The sequence below is a fragment of the Anarhichas minor genome, unplaced genomic scaffold, assembly GCF_050575085.1.
Source record: "Anarhichas minor isolate MPS153535 unplaced genomic scaffold, ASM5057508v1 ptg000048l, whole genome shotgun sequence".
Classification (NCBI taxonomy): domain Eukaryota; kingdom Metazoa; phylum Chordata; class Actinopteri; order Perciformes; family Anarhichadidae; genus Anarhichas; species Anarhichas minor.
Window position 1 is genome coordinate 940,540 of NW_027466494.1, and position 14,091 is coordinate 954,630.

At 43.2% G+C, this 14,091-nt stretch overlaps 1 protein-coding gene across 1 annotated transcript in view; it reads right to left on the reverse strand.

Moving 5' to 3' along the window:
• Positions 1-14,091, reverse strand: part of LOC142971624 (titin-like) — a 169,941-nt gene that overhangs the window by 98,828 nt on the left and 57,022 nt on the right. The window contains exons 84-102 of the mRNA XM_076112202.1: positions 13,884-13,955; positions 13,557-13,613; positions 13,379-13,447; positions 12,645-12,851; positions 11,385-11,813; positions 9,390-9,677; positions 8,920-9,006; positions 8,635-8,745; positions 7,884-7,973; positions 7,358-7,393; positions 4,639-4,689; positions 3,481-3,879; positions 3,023-3,301; positions 1,914-2,183; positions 1,675-1,814; positions 1,440-1,566; positions 1,016-1,282; positions 637-903; positions 10-273 (exon numbers count right to left, since the gene is read on the reverse strand). Coding sequence (XP_075968317.1) covers positions 10-273; positions 637-903; positions 1,016-1,282; positions 1,440-1,566; positions 1,675-1,814; positions 1,914-2,183; positions 3,023-3,301; positions 3,481-3,879; positions 4,639-4,689; positions 7,358-7,393; positions 7,884-7,973; positions 8,635-8,745; positions 8,920-9,006; positions 9,390-9,677; positions 11,385-11,813; positions 12,645-12,851; positions 13,379-13,447; positions 13,557-13,613; positions 13,884-13,955 — 3,510 coding nt within the window. The remainder of the gene's footprint in view (positions 1-9; positions 274-636; positions 904-1,015; positions 1,283-1,439; positions 1,567-1,674; positions 1,815-1,913; positions 2,184-3,022; positions 3,302-3,480; positions 3,880-4,638; positions 4,690-7,357; positions 7,394-7,883; positions 7,974-8,634; positions 8,746-8,919; positions 9,007-9,389; positions 9,678-11,384; positions 11,814-12,644; positions 12,852-13,378; positions 13,448-13,556; positions 13,614-13,883; positions 13,956-14,091) is intronic.

Genomic DNA, 14,091 nt, shown 5'->3' on the forward strand with positions numbered 1-14,091 from the left:
CCCGTCTACCTTCGATGTTGATGTTGGCCGACGTCTTGTCTGTTCCACAGTCACATACGTATTTCCCTTTGTCGCTCTCTTCCACTTTCTTCAGGACCAGAGACCTGCGAGTTCCCTCCGACTTCATGACCACCATTTTGGAGGCGACAATCTCCTTCTCGCTGCGATACCAAAGGACAGGCACGTCTTTGCTGAGCTCGCAGTCCAGACTCACCTCGTCCTTCTCGGTGGCCGTGTAGTCCTGCAGCTTCACCACGAAGACGGCGTCGCCCTCTGGAACAAGAACCAGGACCCAGAGTCAGTTAGTCTGTCGGTTAACGTGTCTTTGCACACCAAGAAGAGGTTAAAGAAAGAGTTCTTTGAAGAGTTATATGCAGCAGATATTTGGAGAAAATGGAAACTTGGCTTTATTCTTTTTGTGAATCTATAGGACTGATGTTGTGTTTCAAGAACTAGAAGAAGAAACTATGAAAATAAAAGCCAAGCCAGTCAAACTGCTTCCTTCTTTTATTAGAATAGTTCAGTCATTCCAGATATGAACTGTCATTCTACAAGCTTGTAAGGGAATCAACAATGGAATCAATACAACATGTTTGTTGCTGTAGTAGAAGAAGAGAGGAGGAGGAGCGTTGTTACCTATGACAGTCAGCTTTGCCATGGAGTAAATCCCTTTGGCCTCTGCCTTTACCTGGCAGGTATCATCTAGAGTCAACATCCTCATTTCTAGAGTGTGTTTCTTTCCTTCCATGTGTGTGAGCACCGTTCGGCTCACGTGGAGTTTCACCTCGTTTCGGTACCACACCACCGGCACGTTGTCATGCGTCAGCTCGAGTTCAAACCGAACCGCTTTACCTTCTTTCACTGTTTGGTCCTGAAGCTGCTGCACAAATTTGAGCCTCATGCCTGAAATAAACGAGGTCGGTGCACACAAACGGGGGTTCGTTGCTGTCAGACACTTTAAAGCCACAAAACATGAAAAGACAGCGAACATGAAGCGTTTCTGTCGACTTCTTACCTTCCACCGCCAGCTGAGCGGACGATTTGTGGCCCAAAGCCTCGATGGTGTACTGAGCCTCGTCGTCAAACTCACAGCTGTTTACGATCAGCATGTGTTTCATTCCATCATCGATTATTTCATATTTAGGGCTCGGGGTGACGATCTCCGCCCCCCTGAACCACATGACCTTTGACACCTCCTTGGTGACGGTGCATTCAAACTTGGCCTGTTTCTTTTCAGGCACAGAAACGTCCTTCAGCGGGTCAACAAAACCCATTTCGATCTCTGCGAGGTGCGAATAATTCTGCAGTTATTCACAAAAGCAGAAACAAAGCCGTCCCTTTTCTTACCGTACTCCATCTGAAAGTCCTTCGTTTTCCTGAGACCGACAGACGCAGCAGACAAAAGTACAAACAAAGCGTTATTCGTGACAGATTCTTACCTTTGACAGTGAGCATGGCGCTGGTGACGGCGTTCAGGGCCTGATAGGAGACTTCACCGGCCTGATCCAGCTGGACGTGTTTCAACGTCAGGAAACGTTTCCTGCCTTCAGCTTTAATGTCGCAGCTCTGAGGAACAAAGAACAAACAAATACTTGAGTTTCAGGACATAAAACAAAGGATGTTCTTTGAGGTAAGTGAACGTTTCTGTCAGACCAGGTCCCTGTGAGATCTTACCGGAGACCTCATCAACACCTGTCCCCTTAGTTTCCATTCGCCGACTACATCGTCCTCAGATATTTCAGTGTCAAAGTTGGCCTCCTCCTTCTCGACCACCTCCACGCTGGAGAGAGGCTTCAGGATCTCAGCTTCACGCTCTGAAAAACCACAAAGAGTCCATCAACAGGAAACACTCAACAGATGAAGAGAGACCCTTTTTAGGCCACATGGTTTCTCTAATGAGGATCTCCACCAACCTCCAAGTGTGAGTTTGGCTGTGTATCTGCGATCCTCCACCTTGATGGTGTACTCGGCGACGTCGTCGGGCTGACAGTTGTTGACGGTGAGCGTCATGTCCCGTCCATCTTTGTGGACGTCCACCTTGTCAGAAGGAGTGAGCTCGTTGTCTCCTTTGAACCACTTCCAGTTGGGAGTGTCCTTGAACAGCTCACATTTGAACGTGGCCTTGGCCTTCGGTTTCACATGCTGGTCCCTCAGAGGCTTCACCAGCCAGTCTTTGATGATTTCTAAAGGACGGAGAGGTCAGTAAAGTTTTACAGGTCGCCTGGTTACAGAGGCTGAAAGGAGTAACGGTGGTCATATTTTAAAACCACGTCTGAATTAGGCAGAAAAACATATCAACAGTTAAATCAACGTTTTAAATCTGGAATCTTTTTAACTGTTTGCTACTCTCAGATCCTTTATTTCGTTAACCGGAGAATCGAGATCCACAGATTAAAAAAAAAGTCTTTTAGCTTTATCTTTAACAAAACGTAATAAACATGATCTGAGAGTTTAGGTACACGTTAATCGTGCAAATTTAGTGTTTTCTGAAGTATTTCCTAAATATTCGCCCTTGACAGCCAAGTACTCCTTCCAGAAAGGAAGAGGGGCTTATCTCCATAGATACGACATCAACCATGACAGAAATAACCACTATTACTTCCTTGAACCTGTTGTAGAAGTTCCAGATACGCTGGAATATGAGATTCAACACTTGTTAACGTTAGCTAGCTAACATGTTAGCTGTTAGCAGTTCTAATCTGGTCATGACCTAGCTTGTTTTTCCTGACGCCATCGTTGTAAAACATGTAACCAGATAACATTATCTTCTGAAGTCTTTGTCTTCACTTGGTTGTCAGCTCTAAGAGTGATTAAGACATATTGTGTTGCCATAAATGATAAAATGATGGACCCAATGGAAATTGAGATCATTCTGGCTAGTGCAGCTTCTAGTTTATGATTCTTGACCTTCATTCAGGCATTGTGTTGACTAAACTGAGTGGACATACACCTGGTGTTCGGTTTAAGACAAATCCATCCTCAAGGCTGTCCTCATCTCTACTTCCTCCTGCTGACAGCTTACCAATCACTTTGACATTGGTTGTGGTCTTGACGTCTTCCTGTCCGTCCACCTCACATGTGTAGGCGCCGGCGTCTTCCTCCGTGGCGTTCTGGATGGTCACGGCGTGCTGCAAGCCGATGATATTAATGGCTATTTTTCCAGCCTGTTTCTTCAGGAGGGCGCCGTTACGTTTCCAGGTCACATCTCTCTCTTTGTTCAGCTCACAGGTCAGATACATGGGCTGACTCTTAATACAGGAAGTCTCTGGTTCCAGCTCCTTCAGCCATTTCACAGGCAGCTCTGTACAAAGATGAACGTCATTTAAAGAACAGTGTTGGCTCTACAATAAAAGCTGGGTATCATTCAGTGTCCTCCATACCTGACTTTAAGAACGTTTTGATGCCAACAAAATAATCCATTTAAACATGAAATACGTTTCTTTCTTAATGTCGTGACAATGTTTGTGTTGGATAGTTTACCTTCAACAATGAGCTTGGCTGTGCATGATATTTCCTTGCCGGCGTTCTTGGCTACACAGGTGTATTCACCGGTGTCGGACAGCTGCACATCAATAATGTTCAGCTTGCGATCTTTGCCGTCAGAGGTGAACTTGTGTTTGGGATCCTCGCGGAGGTTGCTGCCGTCTTTCATCCACGAGGCGATGGCGGTGGAGGGCGAGACCTCACACTCGAACACGGCAGACGAGCCGATGGACTCGGCTTCCTGCAGCACGATGTCCTGAATCTTCTTGATGAACTTCAGGGGGACGGCTTTGAGTTTGAATCCTGCGAAGGGTTCCTCTGGTGGCGACGGGCCCTTTCCACCGGGCTTCAGGCCACGGCCCCTTCCACCGTCACCAGGAGACGGGGTCTGTCTCGCTGCAACGCCACATAGAAAAACTCATCGAGTTAGTTTCAGATATGATGGAGAGGGAAGAAGAATCAGACAATGGGATGTCTTTAAGACCTACCGTGAATTCAGTCATTCAGTCGAAGTACATTAAAGAAACGTCTGTTTCAAGCCAACAGTGTTAGAATAAACGATTCTGTACAGACTGTGAGTCATGCAGAGTCACTCTTTATGAGCATCCAACAGGATTCTTTGAAGAACGTCACAGACAACAAACCACACAACAGAGAGAAAGATGTCGAACATAGATAGATTACACTTCAGCTGTGTGACTGAAGAAGAAGTAAAGATCTGTTTCCTTTATCAGAGGTCCTAGAATAAGGTGTCAACATCAAGGCCAAATTTTCTACCTATTACGAATACTGGTGTGCTGATGTCAAACAAAAGCAGCGCTCCTATTGGCTGGAATGTAAAACTCCCTGTTGAAAAGATCTGGGTATCAACATTTGAGTTTTGGTATTGACACATGCAATACGTTTACTTAGTTCTCCACAAGAACTTTGCCTGAATAGCAAAAAGATCAGAAGTCTGCTCGAGGTTTGATACGCAGCCCTTTACTTTCTTGTAATCTTTCGAGCCAAGATTAAAAGCTTAACACAAAACATTTGGTTATGTTTAAACAGGACAAGACAAGAACACTCATGAAGGGAGCGAGTGAAGAAGCTTCAGACGTTACATCGCACAAAGAGTAAACCGTTAGTACACATGAGCTCTAACTGAATTCATACCCCCAAGTCCTCGGCCTCGGCCTTTTGGTGGCTCCTCGGTCGGTTTTCCATCTGGTCAAGAAACAATAAGATGAGTTTTAAGTGTCTCTATTTGAGATTGTTGTTTGACAGAAACCAAGATGAAGATTTAAAGGATGCTAACATGATAAATCAAACACAGGTTCACATGAAGACATTGAGGGGACATCACACAAATGAAGAGGATGAAGATGGAGAGAAATCTCTGATAAACAGATGAATTATTAGACAAGATGAAGACAAAGCAGAGGACTAAATGTATTGTTGTGTAGTGAATAAGATGAACACGGGTGAAGAACAATACTCAACACTTGATGTGGACACATTTGAGGACAGACACACGATGGACAACATGAGATCATCTCAGTAGACGGACAGACGGACATATGAGCTTGAGATGAACTGATTAAAAAAAGGATGTGATGAAGATTAGATGAGTCTCTTGAGATGGATGGATGATGGGGGGGGATCCAGAGTCATCAGATGAGGAGTTTTGCCGGCCCTCGTCTCACCTCGTTTGCCGCCGGGCATTCCTGGAGTCTCCAACGCCCCATCGACCCCTTCACCTTCCCAGTCATCAGCGGGAACCAGCTCCCAGCCCCAGGCCTCCTCCTCTTCTTCCTCTTCTTCAGCCTTGTCTTCAAACACCTCCTCTTCCGGCTGAGTGGGCACCTTCTTCATCTGCACGGCTCCAGGAGAAACCTCCTTCATCAGGGGGATCCGAACCCTCCCAGGCGGCTCTGGTTGAGGAGCCTCCTCTGGTGACGGCTTCTTTGGGACCTTTTTAAGGGTCACAGAGTCTTTTGGTGAAACCGTTTCGGGAATCTGTTTAACTTTTTCAACTCTTGGCTTCTTCTCGGTGGGGATGTGCTCAAGTTCTTTAGGTTTATCAACTTTTGGCGACGGAGTCTTCTTTAGCTCGACCCTCTTCAGCTGCTCGATAGGTTTAAAGGGCTTTTCTTCTTCTACCTTGTCTTTAGACACTCTGGGCAAAGGAGTCTTTTTGAGTTCGACACCTTTCTTCAGGGTATCGGTTTGTTTTGGTGGGATCTCTTTCTCTGCTGGTTGCTTTCCTGGTGGACTGGGCTTCTTGGGTGGAACAGCTGGCTTGTCTTTCTCCTGAGGTTTCTCATACTCTTTTTTAGGCGTTGCAGTCTTTTCAACTTCCCTAAGAAGTTCTTTAGGAGTTTCATCTCTTGGAGTTTGACTGGGTAGCTTTGTTTTCTCTTCTTCTGGCTTTTCTTCAGGCTTGGAAACTCTGGTGAAAGGCTTTAACATGACCTGCTCTTTTTCTTTCTCTGGTGTGGAAATAACTTTAGGTTTTCTGCGAAGCTTGTCAGCAGCTGAAGGTTCCTCATCTTTGGGTACCCGATCAGGCTTTTCCCTCTGCTGGATCTCCTTCTGGTCTTTGCTGGCTTCAGGAGTTACCTCTGGACTCGTCACCGGAGCATCTACATCTTTTCTGTGTTTTATAGCAGAGGTTGTTTGGTCTCTCTGTGGTGTCTCAGCTCTCTTGAATGGAGTGTGTTGAGTATCCGTTGTCGCCTCACCTTCTTTCTCAGCTTTCTCAGGTTCAGCTCTTTCGGGTTTCTCTGGTTTTTCAAATGGTTTCAGTGTCACAACTTCTTGCTCCTCATCTTTCATTGGCAACTTCTTTATTTTCTTTTTTGTTAAATCTGGTTCAGGTTTTTCACTTTTTGGCGTTTTAGGGGTTCTTATCCATCTTGATTTCTCAACTTCTGCCTCCAGATTTTCAGGTTCCTCCATATGACCCAGATCAGAAGCATCTTCAGCTGCAGTGAAGACTCGTTCAGTTCTTCCAAGTGTTAAAACCTCTCGATCCGTTCTATTGCGAAGCTTCTGAACGGACATTTCTGTGTCGTAATGCCTCGTCACTTCAACTTTATGAGTTATGACTTCCTTCTCTGGCTCTTTGGGCTTCGTTGGAACCTTTTTTAGTTTGATCTTCTGTGGTTCTTCTTCTGGTTTCCCTGACTTTTCAAATGGTTTTAGTTTGGTTGAGTCTTTCTGCTGATCTGCCTTTGGCAGTTTCGTTATTTTCTTCTTTTCTAACTTTGGAACCTCAGGTTCTTCCTCTTTCTGTGGTTTTGGGGTTCTTGTCCATCCTTTTTTCTCTATTTTCTGTACAACTTCAACCTTTTCAGCTTCTTCAAAATAGCCTAACTGAGCCGTCTGCTCCTCTGCAGTGAAGACTCGCTCAGTTCTTCCCAGAGTTATTATCTCTCGATCTTCTCTGTCATGAAGTTCATGAACCGCTAGTTCTTCGTCTTGAAACCTCGTCACTTCTGATTTTTGAGTTTCGACTTGTTTCTCAGGCTCTGGAGCTTTCACTGGAACCGTTTTCAGCTTAATGACCTCTGGTTCTGGTTCCTTCTCTTTGGGGACTCTGGTGAACAGGGTCTTCTTCTTCGGCGATTCGTAGGTTTTTGTCTCTTGAACTGGGATCTTACCCATTTGTGTAAGAGGTGGTGCTGTGTTTGAGGCAGTATATACACTTTTATAACATTCACATAGAGATATACAGGAAACACAACACCTGACACTTTTACAACACAGGATTCACACACATTAAACATGTATATAAAAAAGAGATATCTTTGTTGTTTATGAGAGAATATCTAACATAGCAATGTGGATCAATTGCTGCCCTTTAAAAATAATGACGCTACTATTTGTATACCTTTAGTTGGTCCAGGTGCTGAAACTGGTTCCTTGTCTGCAAGAATTTAAATAAGATCAAGATAAGTTTACACAATGCAAACCAAAGAAGAGGTTGATTTATTTTTGACACAAACACTTGAGTTAAGAAAGTTTGGCATGCGTTGGTTTCTTGTTTCCAGAATTATTTCCACTTAAAGAAAGCTATGGATGCAATGACGTCATCAGGTGTTCAACAGGAAGTTACATGGTAGCATGAAAGTAACTCCAGATGCACCAAGAGATGTTTTAAAAAGCATTTCAATGGTTATTTGGCCTCATTCAACAGATACTGTTAATATGAAATACTTGGATTGGATTAGAGAACGTAAAACAGAGTTCAGTTTATACAAACAGACCAACAGACTCAGACATAACTGGATATTGATTGCATTTCTTAGATCAAAGCTCAGATTGCTATGTATGAAGAGGCGGTTGTAAGAAATCCTTCAAAGCGGGAGACAAACAGAAGAGAGCAACATAAATAAAAGCTACAGAAGACATGTTACCTTCAGGCGGAGACATTTTCTCTGAAACAGGAGAGGGTTCAGCCTTTTGGACTATTGGAGACGGTTTCTTCACCACCAGAGCAACTTGAGCTACAAGAACGCCAACTTGATTAAATGACTGGCAAAGATCTGACGAACAAGCAACTGACAGATACTTAAAGAAAACAGACAATTTCAAGAGTTCGGACCAACAGATTTCTTTGAGGCCGGACAAACAGGAAGTTAAACAACAGATATGACAAACAGAATGAAGTACCTGCAGGAGGTACAACTTCTTCTGCTGGAGGTTTTGGTGTTGGTTTTGTTGTTAGTTTCTTTTCTTCTGGAGGAGACACTTAGTACAAGATACCAAAGGTCACGACCAAGAGAAGACATTCAAATAGATTAAAGATGTTAAGAGTGATGACAGGAACAGAACCAGACAACATGGAGGGTTTCTATCTTCCAACACACAACACAAACAGGACAGTGTGTTTAAGTTACACAGAACAAAGTGAAAGAAGTACCTGCAGGAGCAGCAGGAGTTGAAGGTTTTGGTGCTGGTGCAGCTGGTTTCTTCTCCTCTGGACGAGACACTTTAAATACAAGATGCCAAGATCACGACCAAGACAACAACATGGTCAATGAAGAGAAACAGACTGAGGACACAGTAGACAGCAAGTGCAAAAGCAACTAGATAAAAGCCAGAAGAGAAAACAAACAGACATTTACTTTACAACAACATACAGTAAAAACCAAGTGAAGAAACTACCTGCAGGAGGAGCTACTTTCTCTGCAGGAGCAGTAGGAAGAGGTGAAGGCTTTGGTTTTGGTGCAGAGGGTTTCTTCTCCTCAGGGGGAGAAACTTGGAGAATACAAGATGCTAAAGTCACGACCAAGAACACAAGATATAACGAGTGACACGGAAAGTTACAAATATGGAAACCCGAAGACAAGTGAGACAATAAGAACACAAACAATGGACAAACAGAAAAACAACATGGCTGACTCTTGATGAGCCAATGAAGAAGAGGAAAGAACAAAGTGAACTGAATACCTGCAGGAGGAGCTGCTCTGGCTGCAGCAGCAGGAGGTGAAAGCTTTGGTGCTGGTGCAGCTGGTTTCTTCTCCTCTCGAGGAGACTCTTTAAAATACAAGATCCAAGATCACGACCAAGACAACTACATGGTCAACCAAGACTTAGTAGAGACAAAAGATGATTTAGACATGAATTAACAGCACAAAGAAGATGTGAAAGAACTTCAGCTGATGAAGGAAAAACAAAAACTCAAGAATGAAAGATGTTAATAGACCAAAAAAGGTTTATACCTGGTGGAGTATTAACATAAAGAACATGTTTCAACGACAATAGACGAAGACAGATTATTGTGAAGATTAGTGTTAAAAGTTTTGTTTTTGTCATTGAAGATGGAAGATGTTAAAGTGACATTAAACAGAGAAGTCTTTAAAAGAGGGGTTGATCTCATGACGATCAGGAGCCTAATCGGCTCTATTAAGAAAGAATACCTTTCTGAAGAGTTTGTTGTTGACTCTCCTGTGTTCCCTTCTTTGTTTTCTTGTCATCTTCTCTTATTGATGGAGGTTTAACTGCAGAGGTTCTTCCTTCTTCAGGTGAATCCACCTCAGGGGTGATCACCTTTTGTGCCGGAGAAGCCGGCTTCATGGAAGGAAGAGTTTCTTCTTCAGGGGTTGGAGCTTTCTTCTGTGGTGGTACTTGAGATCTTTTAGTTGGAGCAACTTTGCCTTTAGTGATGGGTTTCTTGGGTGGAGTCACTTCTTTAGGGAAGAAGTCTTCTTCAGGAGCAACAACAGCTTTGTGAAGGGCAGGAGAGGCTTTCTTAGGAGGCTGAACCGGTTCTTTTGGCGGTGAAATGTCTTCCTCAGATAAGACCATTTTCTCAGTTGAAGGAATTCGTGTTGGTATCAATCTTGTTGCTGGGACAAGTTCTTCGGAGGAGGAGGATACTTCTTCCAACAGAGGAGTTGGTTTCTCCAGAGGTACGATGTCTTTAACATACATTTCTCCTGCTGTTTTGGAAGATTTCATGATTGTAGACTCCATCGTTTTAGGGATTATTACTTCTTTTTTGGGAGGAATTTCTTTTATAGGATAAGAAAGAGTGTTTTTGGGAGGAGTTTGTGGTAAATCTTCTGGTGTACGAGCTATCAATCTTACAGATCGAACATCTTCCTCTTCAACAGAGTCAGCTTGCTTAAAAAGAGAGACATCTTCATGCACTCTAGACTTCTCTTGTGCAGTGATTTCTTTAGATGTAGAAGGGATTTTATGTTGAACAAGATCCTCTATTGGAGAGACGGTTTCTTCTTCATCATGAAGTACCAACACAATTGATTCAGTAATGTCTCTCTGCTCGGCGTAAGTTGAAGGGATTTCAGCTTCCACATGTTTCTTGTCTTGAGAGGTTTTCTTGATGGCCAGTAACTCTTTTTGGGATGTGAACTCAGAATCTGGAGGAGGAAGTACTTTCTTCGTGGGACGAGTAATTTCCGGTGGAGGTGTGACATCTCTGTTTGATGGAAGAAGGTCGGCTTCCTTCAGAGGTGGAGAGACGGAGCTCAAAGACAATCCTTCTCTCCGGTCCACTGCTTTGTCTTCTGGAAAGTCTTCTTCATCATGAGGTTGAATTTTCTCCAGTTCAGCCTCATGTTCAGTGTATTCTGGCTCAATGTCCTCCAGTGGCTCTGTGTCTTCAACCTGCTGAACTTCACAGAACCATGTAGAAACCTCCTCTTCCTTTGCAGAAACCATTTGTTGTCTTATCATTTCTTCTTTAACAATTGACTCCCTGACCTCTGCTCCCCTTTCATATCTCCTGACTTCCTGTTGCTGGTGTCCAACTCCTTCTGGCTGAGGAATCTTCTCTCCAACACCCGTCTTCAGAGTCGACTTCCTGCTGTATTCAAGCACTACGGTTTTTTGCTTAAGATCAGTCTTCAGGGGAACTGGAATAACTTTAAGAAGATTGAGGATTTGCACCATGGAGCGGTGGCCAAGAGGAAACACAAGACAAAAACCATCAAGACACAAAAACCCAGATTTCAGTGTGAGCCTCATTTTATAACTAATCTGTATGTATTATGAATCACTACCTCTCGGCTGTGGTGCTTCTTTAGACTGGACTAATACTTTTCTAGAAGGAATAATCTCATCTGGTTTCAGAGACAACTAAATAGTGTCAGTCAGTGTTTGATATTTGTGTTTTCTAAAAGCACCTGAGAAAGATGAAGCATACCTTTGATGGGTGTTTCCGCCTTCAGCTGTGTTTTAGCTAGTGCTGTTGTTTCCTGTGGTATCTCCCTCTGTTCTACTGTTTGGTGATTGTTGTGATGTAGTGAACAGACAACACACACAACAGCTCAGACATCAGGACAAAACCTCAAAGGATTTAGCTCAATAGCTCAGAATTAAATATTCAGATTGTGAGTTAAAAGATCAAGAAGTGGAAGGATTAGTTCAAAAAGATTTTCAGACGTATCTACCTGGTTGTGGAGGCTTTTCTGTTTCTGGTACCCTCTTTGGCTCGACTAAAACCTTCTTTGGTTCTTCTGAAACCTTCTTTGGTTCTTCTGAAACCTTCTTTGGCTCTACTGAAACCTTCTTTGGTTCTTCTGAAACCTTCTTTGGCTCTACTAAAACCTTCTTTGGGGTTTCTGAAATCTTATTTGGCTCTTCTGGAACCCTCTTTGGTGCTTCAGGAACCCTCTGTGTTTCTTCTAGTACTTTCTTCTTGGGTTCTTCTGGTACCCTCTTCAGTGTTTCTGAAACCTTCTTTGGCACCTCAGCGACCCTCTTTGTTTCTTCCAGAACCTTCTTGGGTTCTTCTGGTTTTGGTTCAGACCTCGGTGCTTCTGGTTCAGGTTTACCAGCCATCATATGAGGTTTTCTTTCAGGTTCAGACGTCTTCGGTTCTGAGACAACTTTGAAGAACATTTATGTATAACATGATTATCTCGTTAACCATATTTTGAAAAATCAAACCCAAAGGTGTCGCACTCTAACGAGTGCTTAGCATGCTTAAAGATATTCCTAGAAGATAAACACAGACAGAAAACATAAGAACAAAGAAACCTGATAAGAGCATCGTTTTAGTACCTTTAGGTGGAACAGCTTCAGACTTGGGTGGAGTAGCTTGTGGTGCTGATGGACGAACTACAGGCTCCTCTGGTCTGGGTTCATCTTGCACTTAAGAGAACATTATGTATTGTTTAACCTACAGCTGATGAAAGATCACGAGAGGACAACTGAAGACTTGAAGTCACCGATCAATACCTTTAGCTGGAGGACGTTCCGGTGCTGAGGGAGGAACCTTGGTTGCTGCTGGCTGAACTACAGGTTCTTCTGGTTTTGGTGGTTCTGTTGCTTTAAAGAACATTGAACATGTTCAGTAACCTGCTGTAAAACCACTGAGGCTTCAACAGTACAACCCACTCTGACCAGACTGGTTTGTATCACATGACATCACAAATCTAAGATGAGACACTTCAGTTCTCTGATGGTTTGACTCCAGCTGGCAACATTAAGAAGTTTAGTATCATAAGATTATTGTAAGAACAAGGTGAGGGCGTCGTTATTGATACTCTACTCTACAGTCAGATACTAAGACAAGGTGTGAAGAGGTTAGTAGAAGAACATCAAGAACAATCAAGATTTACACAAACCTGTTAGAAACCACTGCAATGTGAAACACAAAGAGAAACACAAAGTGTAGAACACAAAGTCTTCCAGTTGAACCACTTTACCTGTCTCTTTAGGGGTGGCTGGTTTTCTCTTTGCAGGTTCAGCTTCAGGCTTCGTTTTCGGCTCTTTCATCTCAGGAACCTTGTGTTTCTGAGGAGCCACTTTAGGCTCAAGAGGAACCGTTTCAGTCTTTGGTGGACGAGGTTCAGGTGCAACCTTTCTGGGAACCATCACTTGATCTTGTTCGGGTTCGACGTAAACTGAAGGTTCTTCAAGGTTAACAGAGAAATATTACTGTGAGTCAACAAGAGGCTTCAAGAGTCAAAGAGGTGAAAGAAGGAGAAGATGACTCAGCAAGACAGAAACAGACGTAACAGACAGAAAGAAGCTCTGAACGAGTTTAGACAACATAAAGTCAAACAGACAGGAAGAGAAACACGAAGCTAAAGAAGATATCAAAGAAAAAGGATTTTATGATTTATGATAGAGAGATTTCTCTCTCTATATATAAAGTATGCATAAATACTGCTGTTCTAAATCAACATCTATAAAAGATATAAAAGTAATCATCATCAGATTTACCCAAAGAATAAAAAATAAAACTCTGCAACTGTCGTGAAAATGGTCAGTTTCTTATCAATGAATATATGAAAACTGCTTCCATCATGTAAAAACTATAAACATGTGTCCCGTTTGTCTGATGAAGAGTGAAGAATGTGAGCCGATAGAGACTCTGTGAGATCAAGAACAAAGAAAACCATCAACGAGTAATAAAATACTTTGATATGAACGTTACCTTCTGGAGCTTCTTCTTCTCTCTGAGCGCCGATCATCTCCTCACGAAGCAGCTTCTTTACTTCAGGCTCTTTAAAATATTATCACCAAGAATCTGTCATCACTTTAGCTCTTTAAGAGGAATGCAAGAACAAAACAGGAAGTACATGAAGGACAAACAGGAAGTGGTGAAAAGATACCTGTGACTGGAGGCGGAGCTACAGGTTTCTCTTCTGGTCTCATGTAAACCTCAGGAACTTGGAAGATGAAGAAAGTTCACGTTAAAAGTGTGAAGGCCGAGCTCTACTTTCTACTTTCTAGTGAACACAAAGCTCTGCTGAGGGTTAATACGAGCATAAGAACAAGAGGAAGAAGACATGAAGAAGACATGAAGAAGAAGACAGACGAGACTAAAAGAAGATCTACAGCCAATCAGCAAAGAGAAGCTTCTAGAAGCGTTAAGAGAGAAACAAACATGGCGGCTAACAGATCTGAGATCAGCGGCTCGGTAGGGTTGCGGTTTGTACCTGCAGGGACTTCTTCTCTCATCTGGACCTGAGTCCTCTCTACTGTTTCTCCAACAGCTTCTCTCTCTTCTGCTAAAGGAAGAAAAGTCAATTTAGACGTGGGAGACCCGAGAGCCGCCTCTGATTAAAGGAAGGAGGTTCACAGCAAATCAACAACATTCACGAGGAAACAAGGAGACGAGATGAGTGAAGGACGAACACCTGAGGA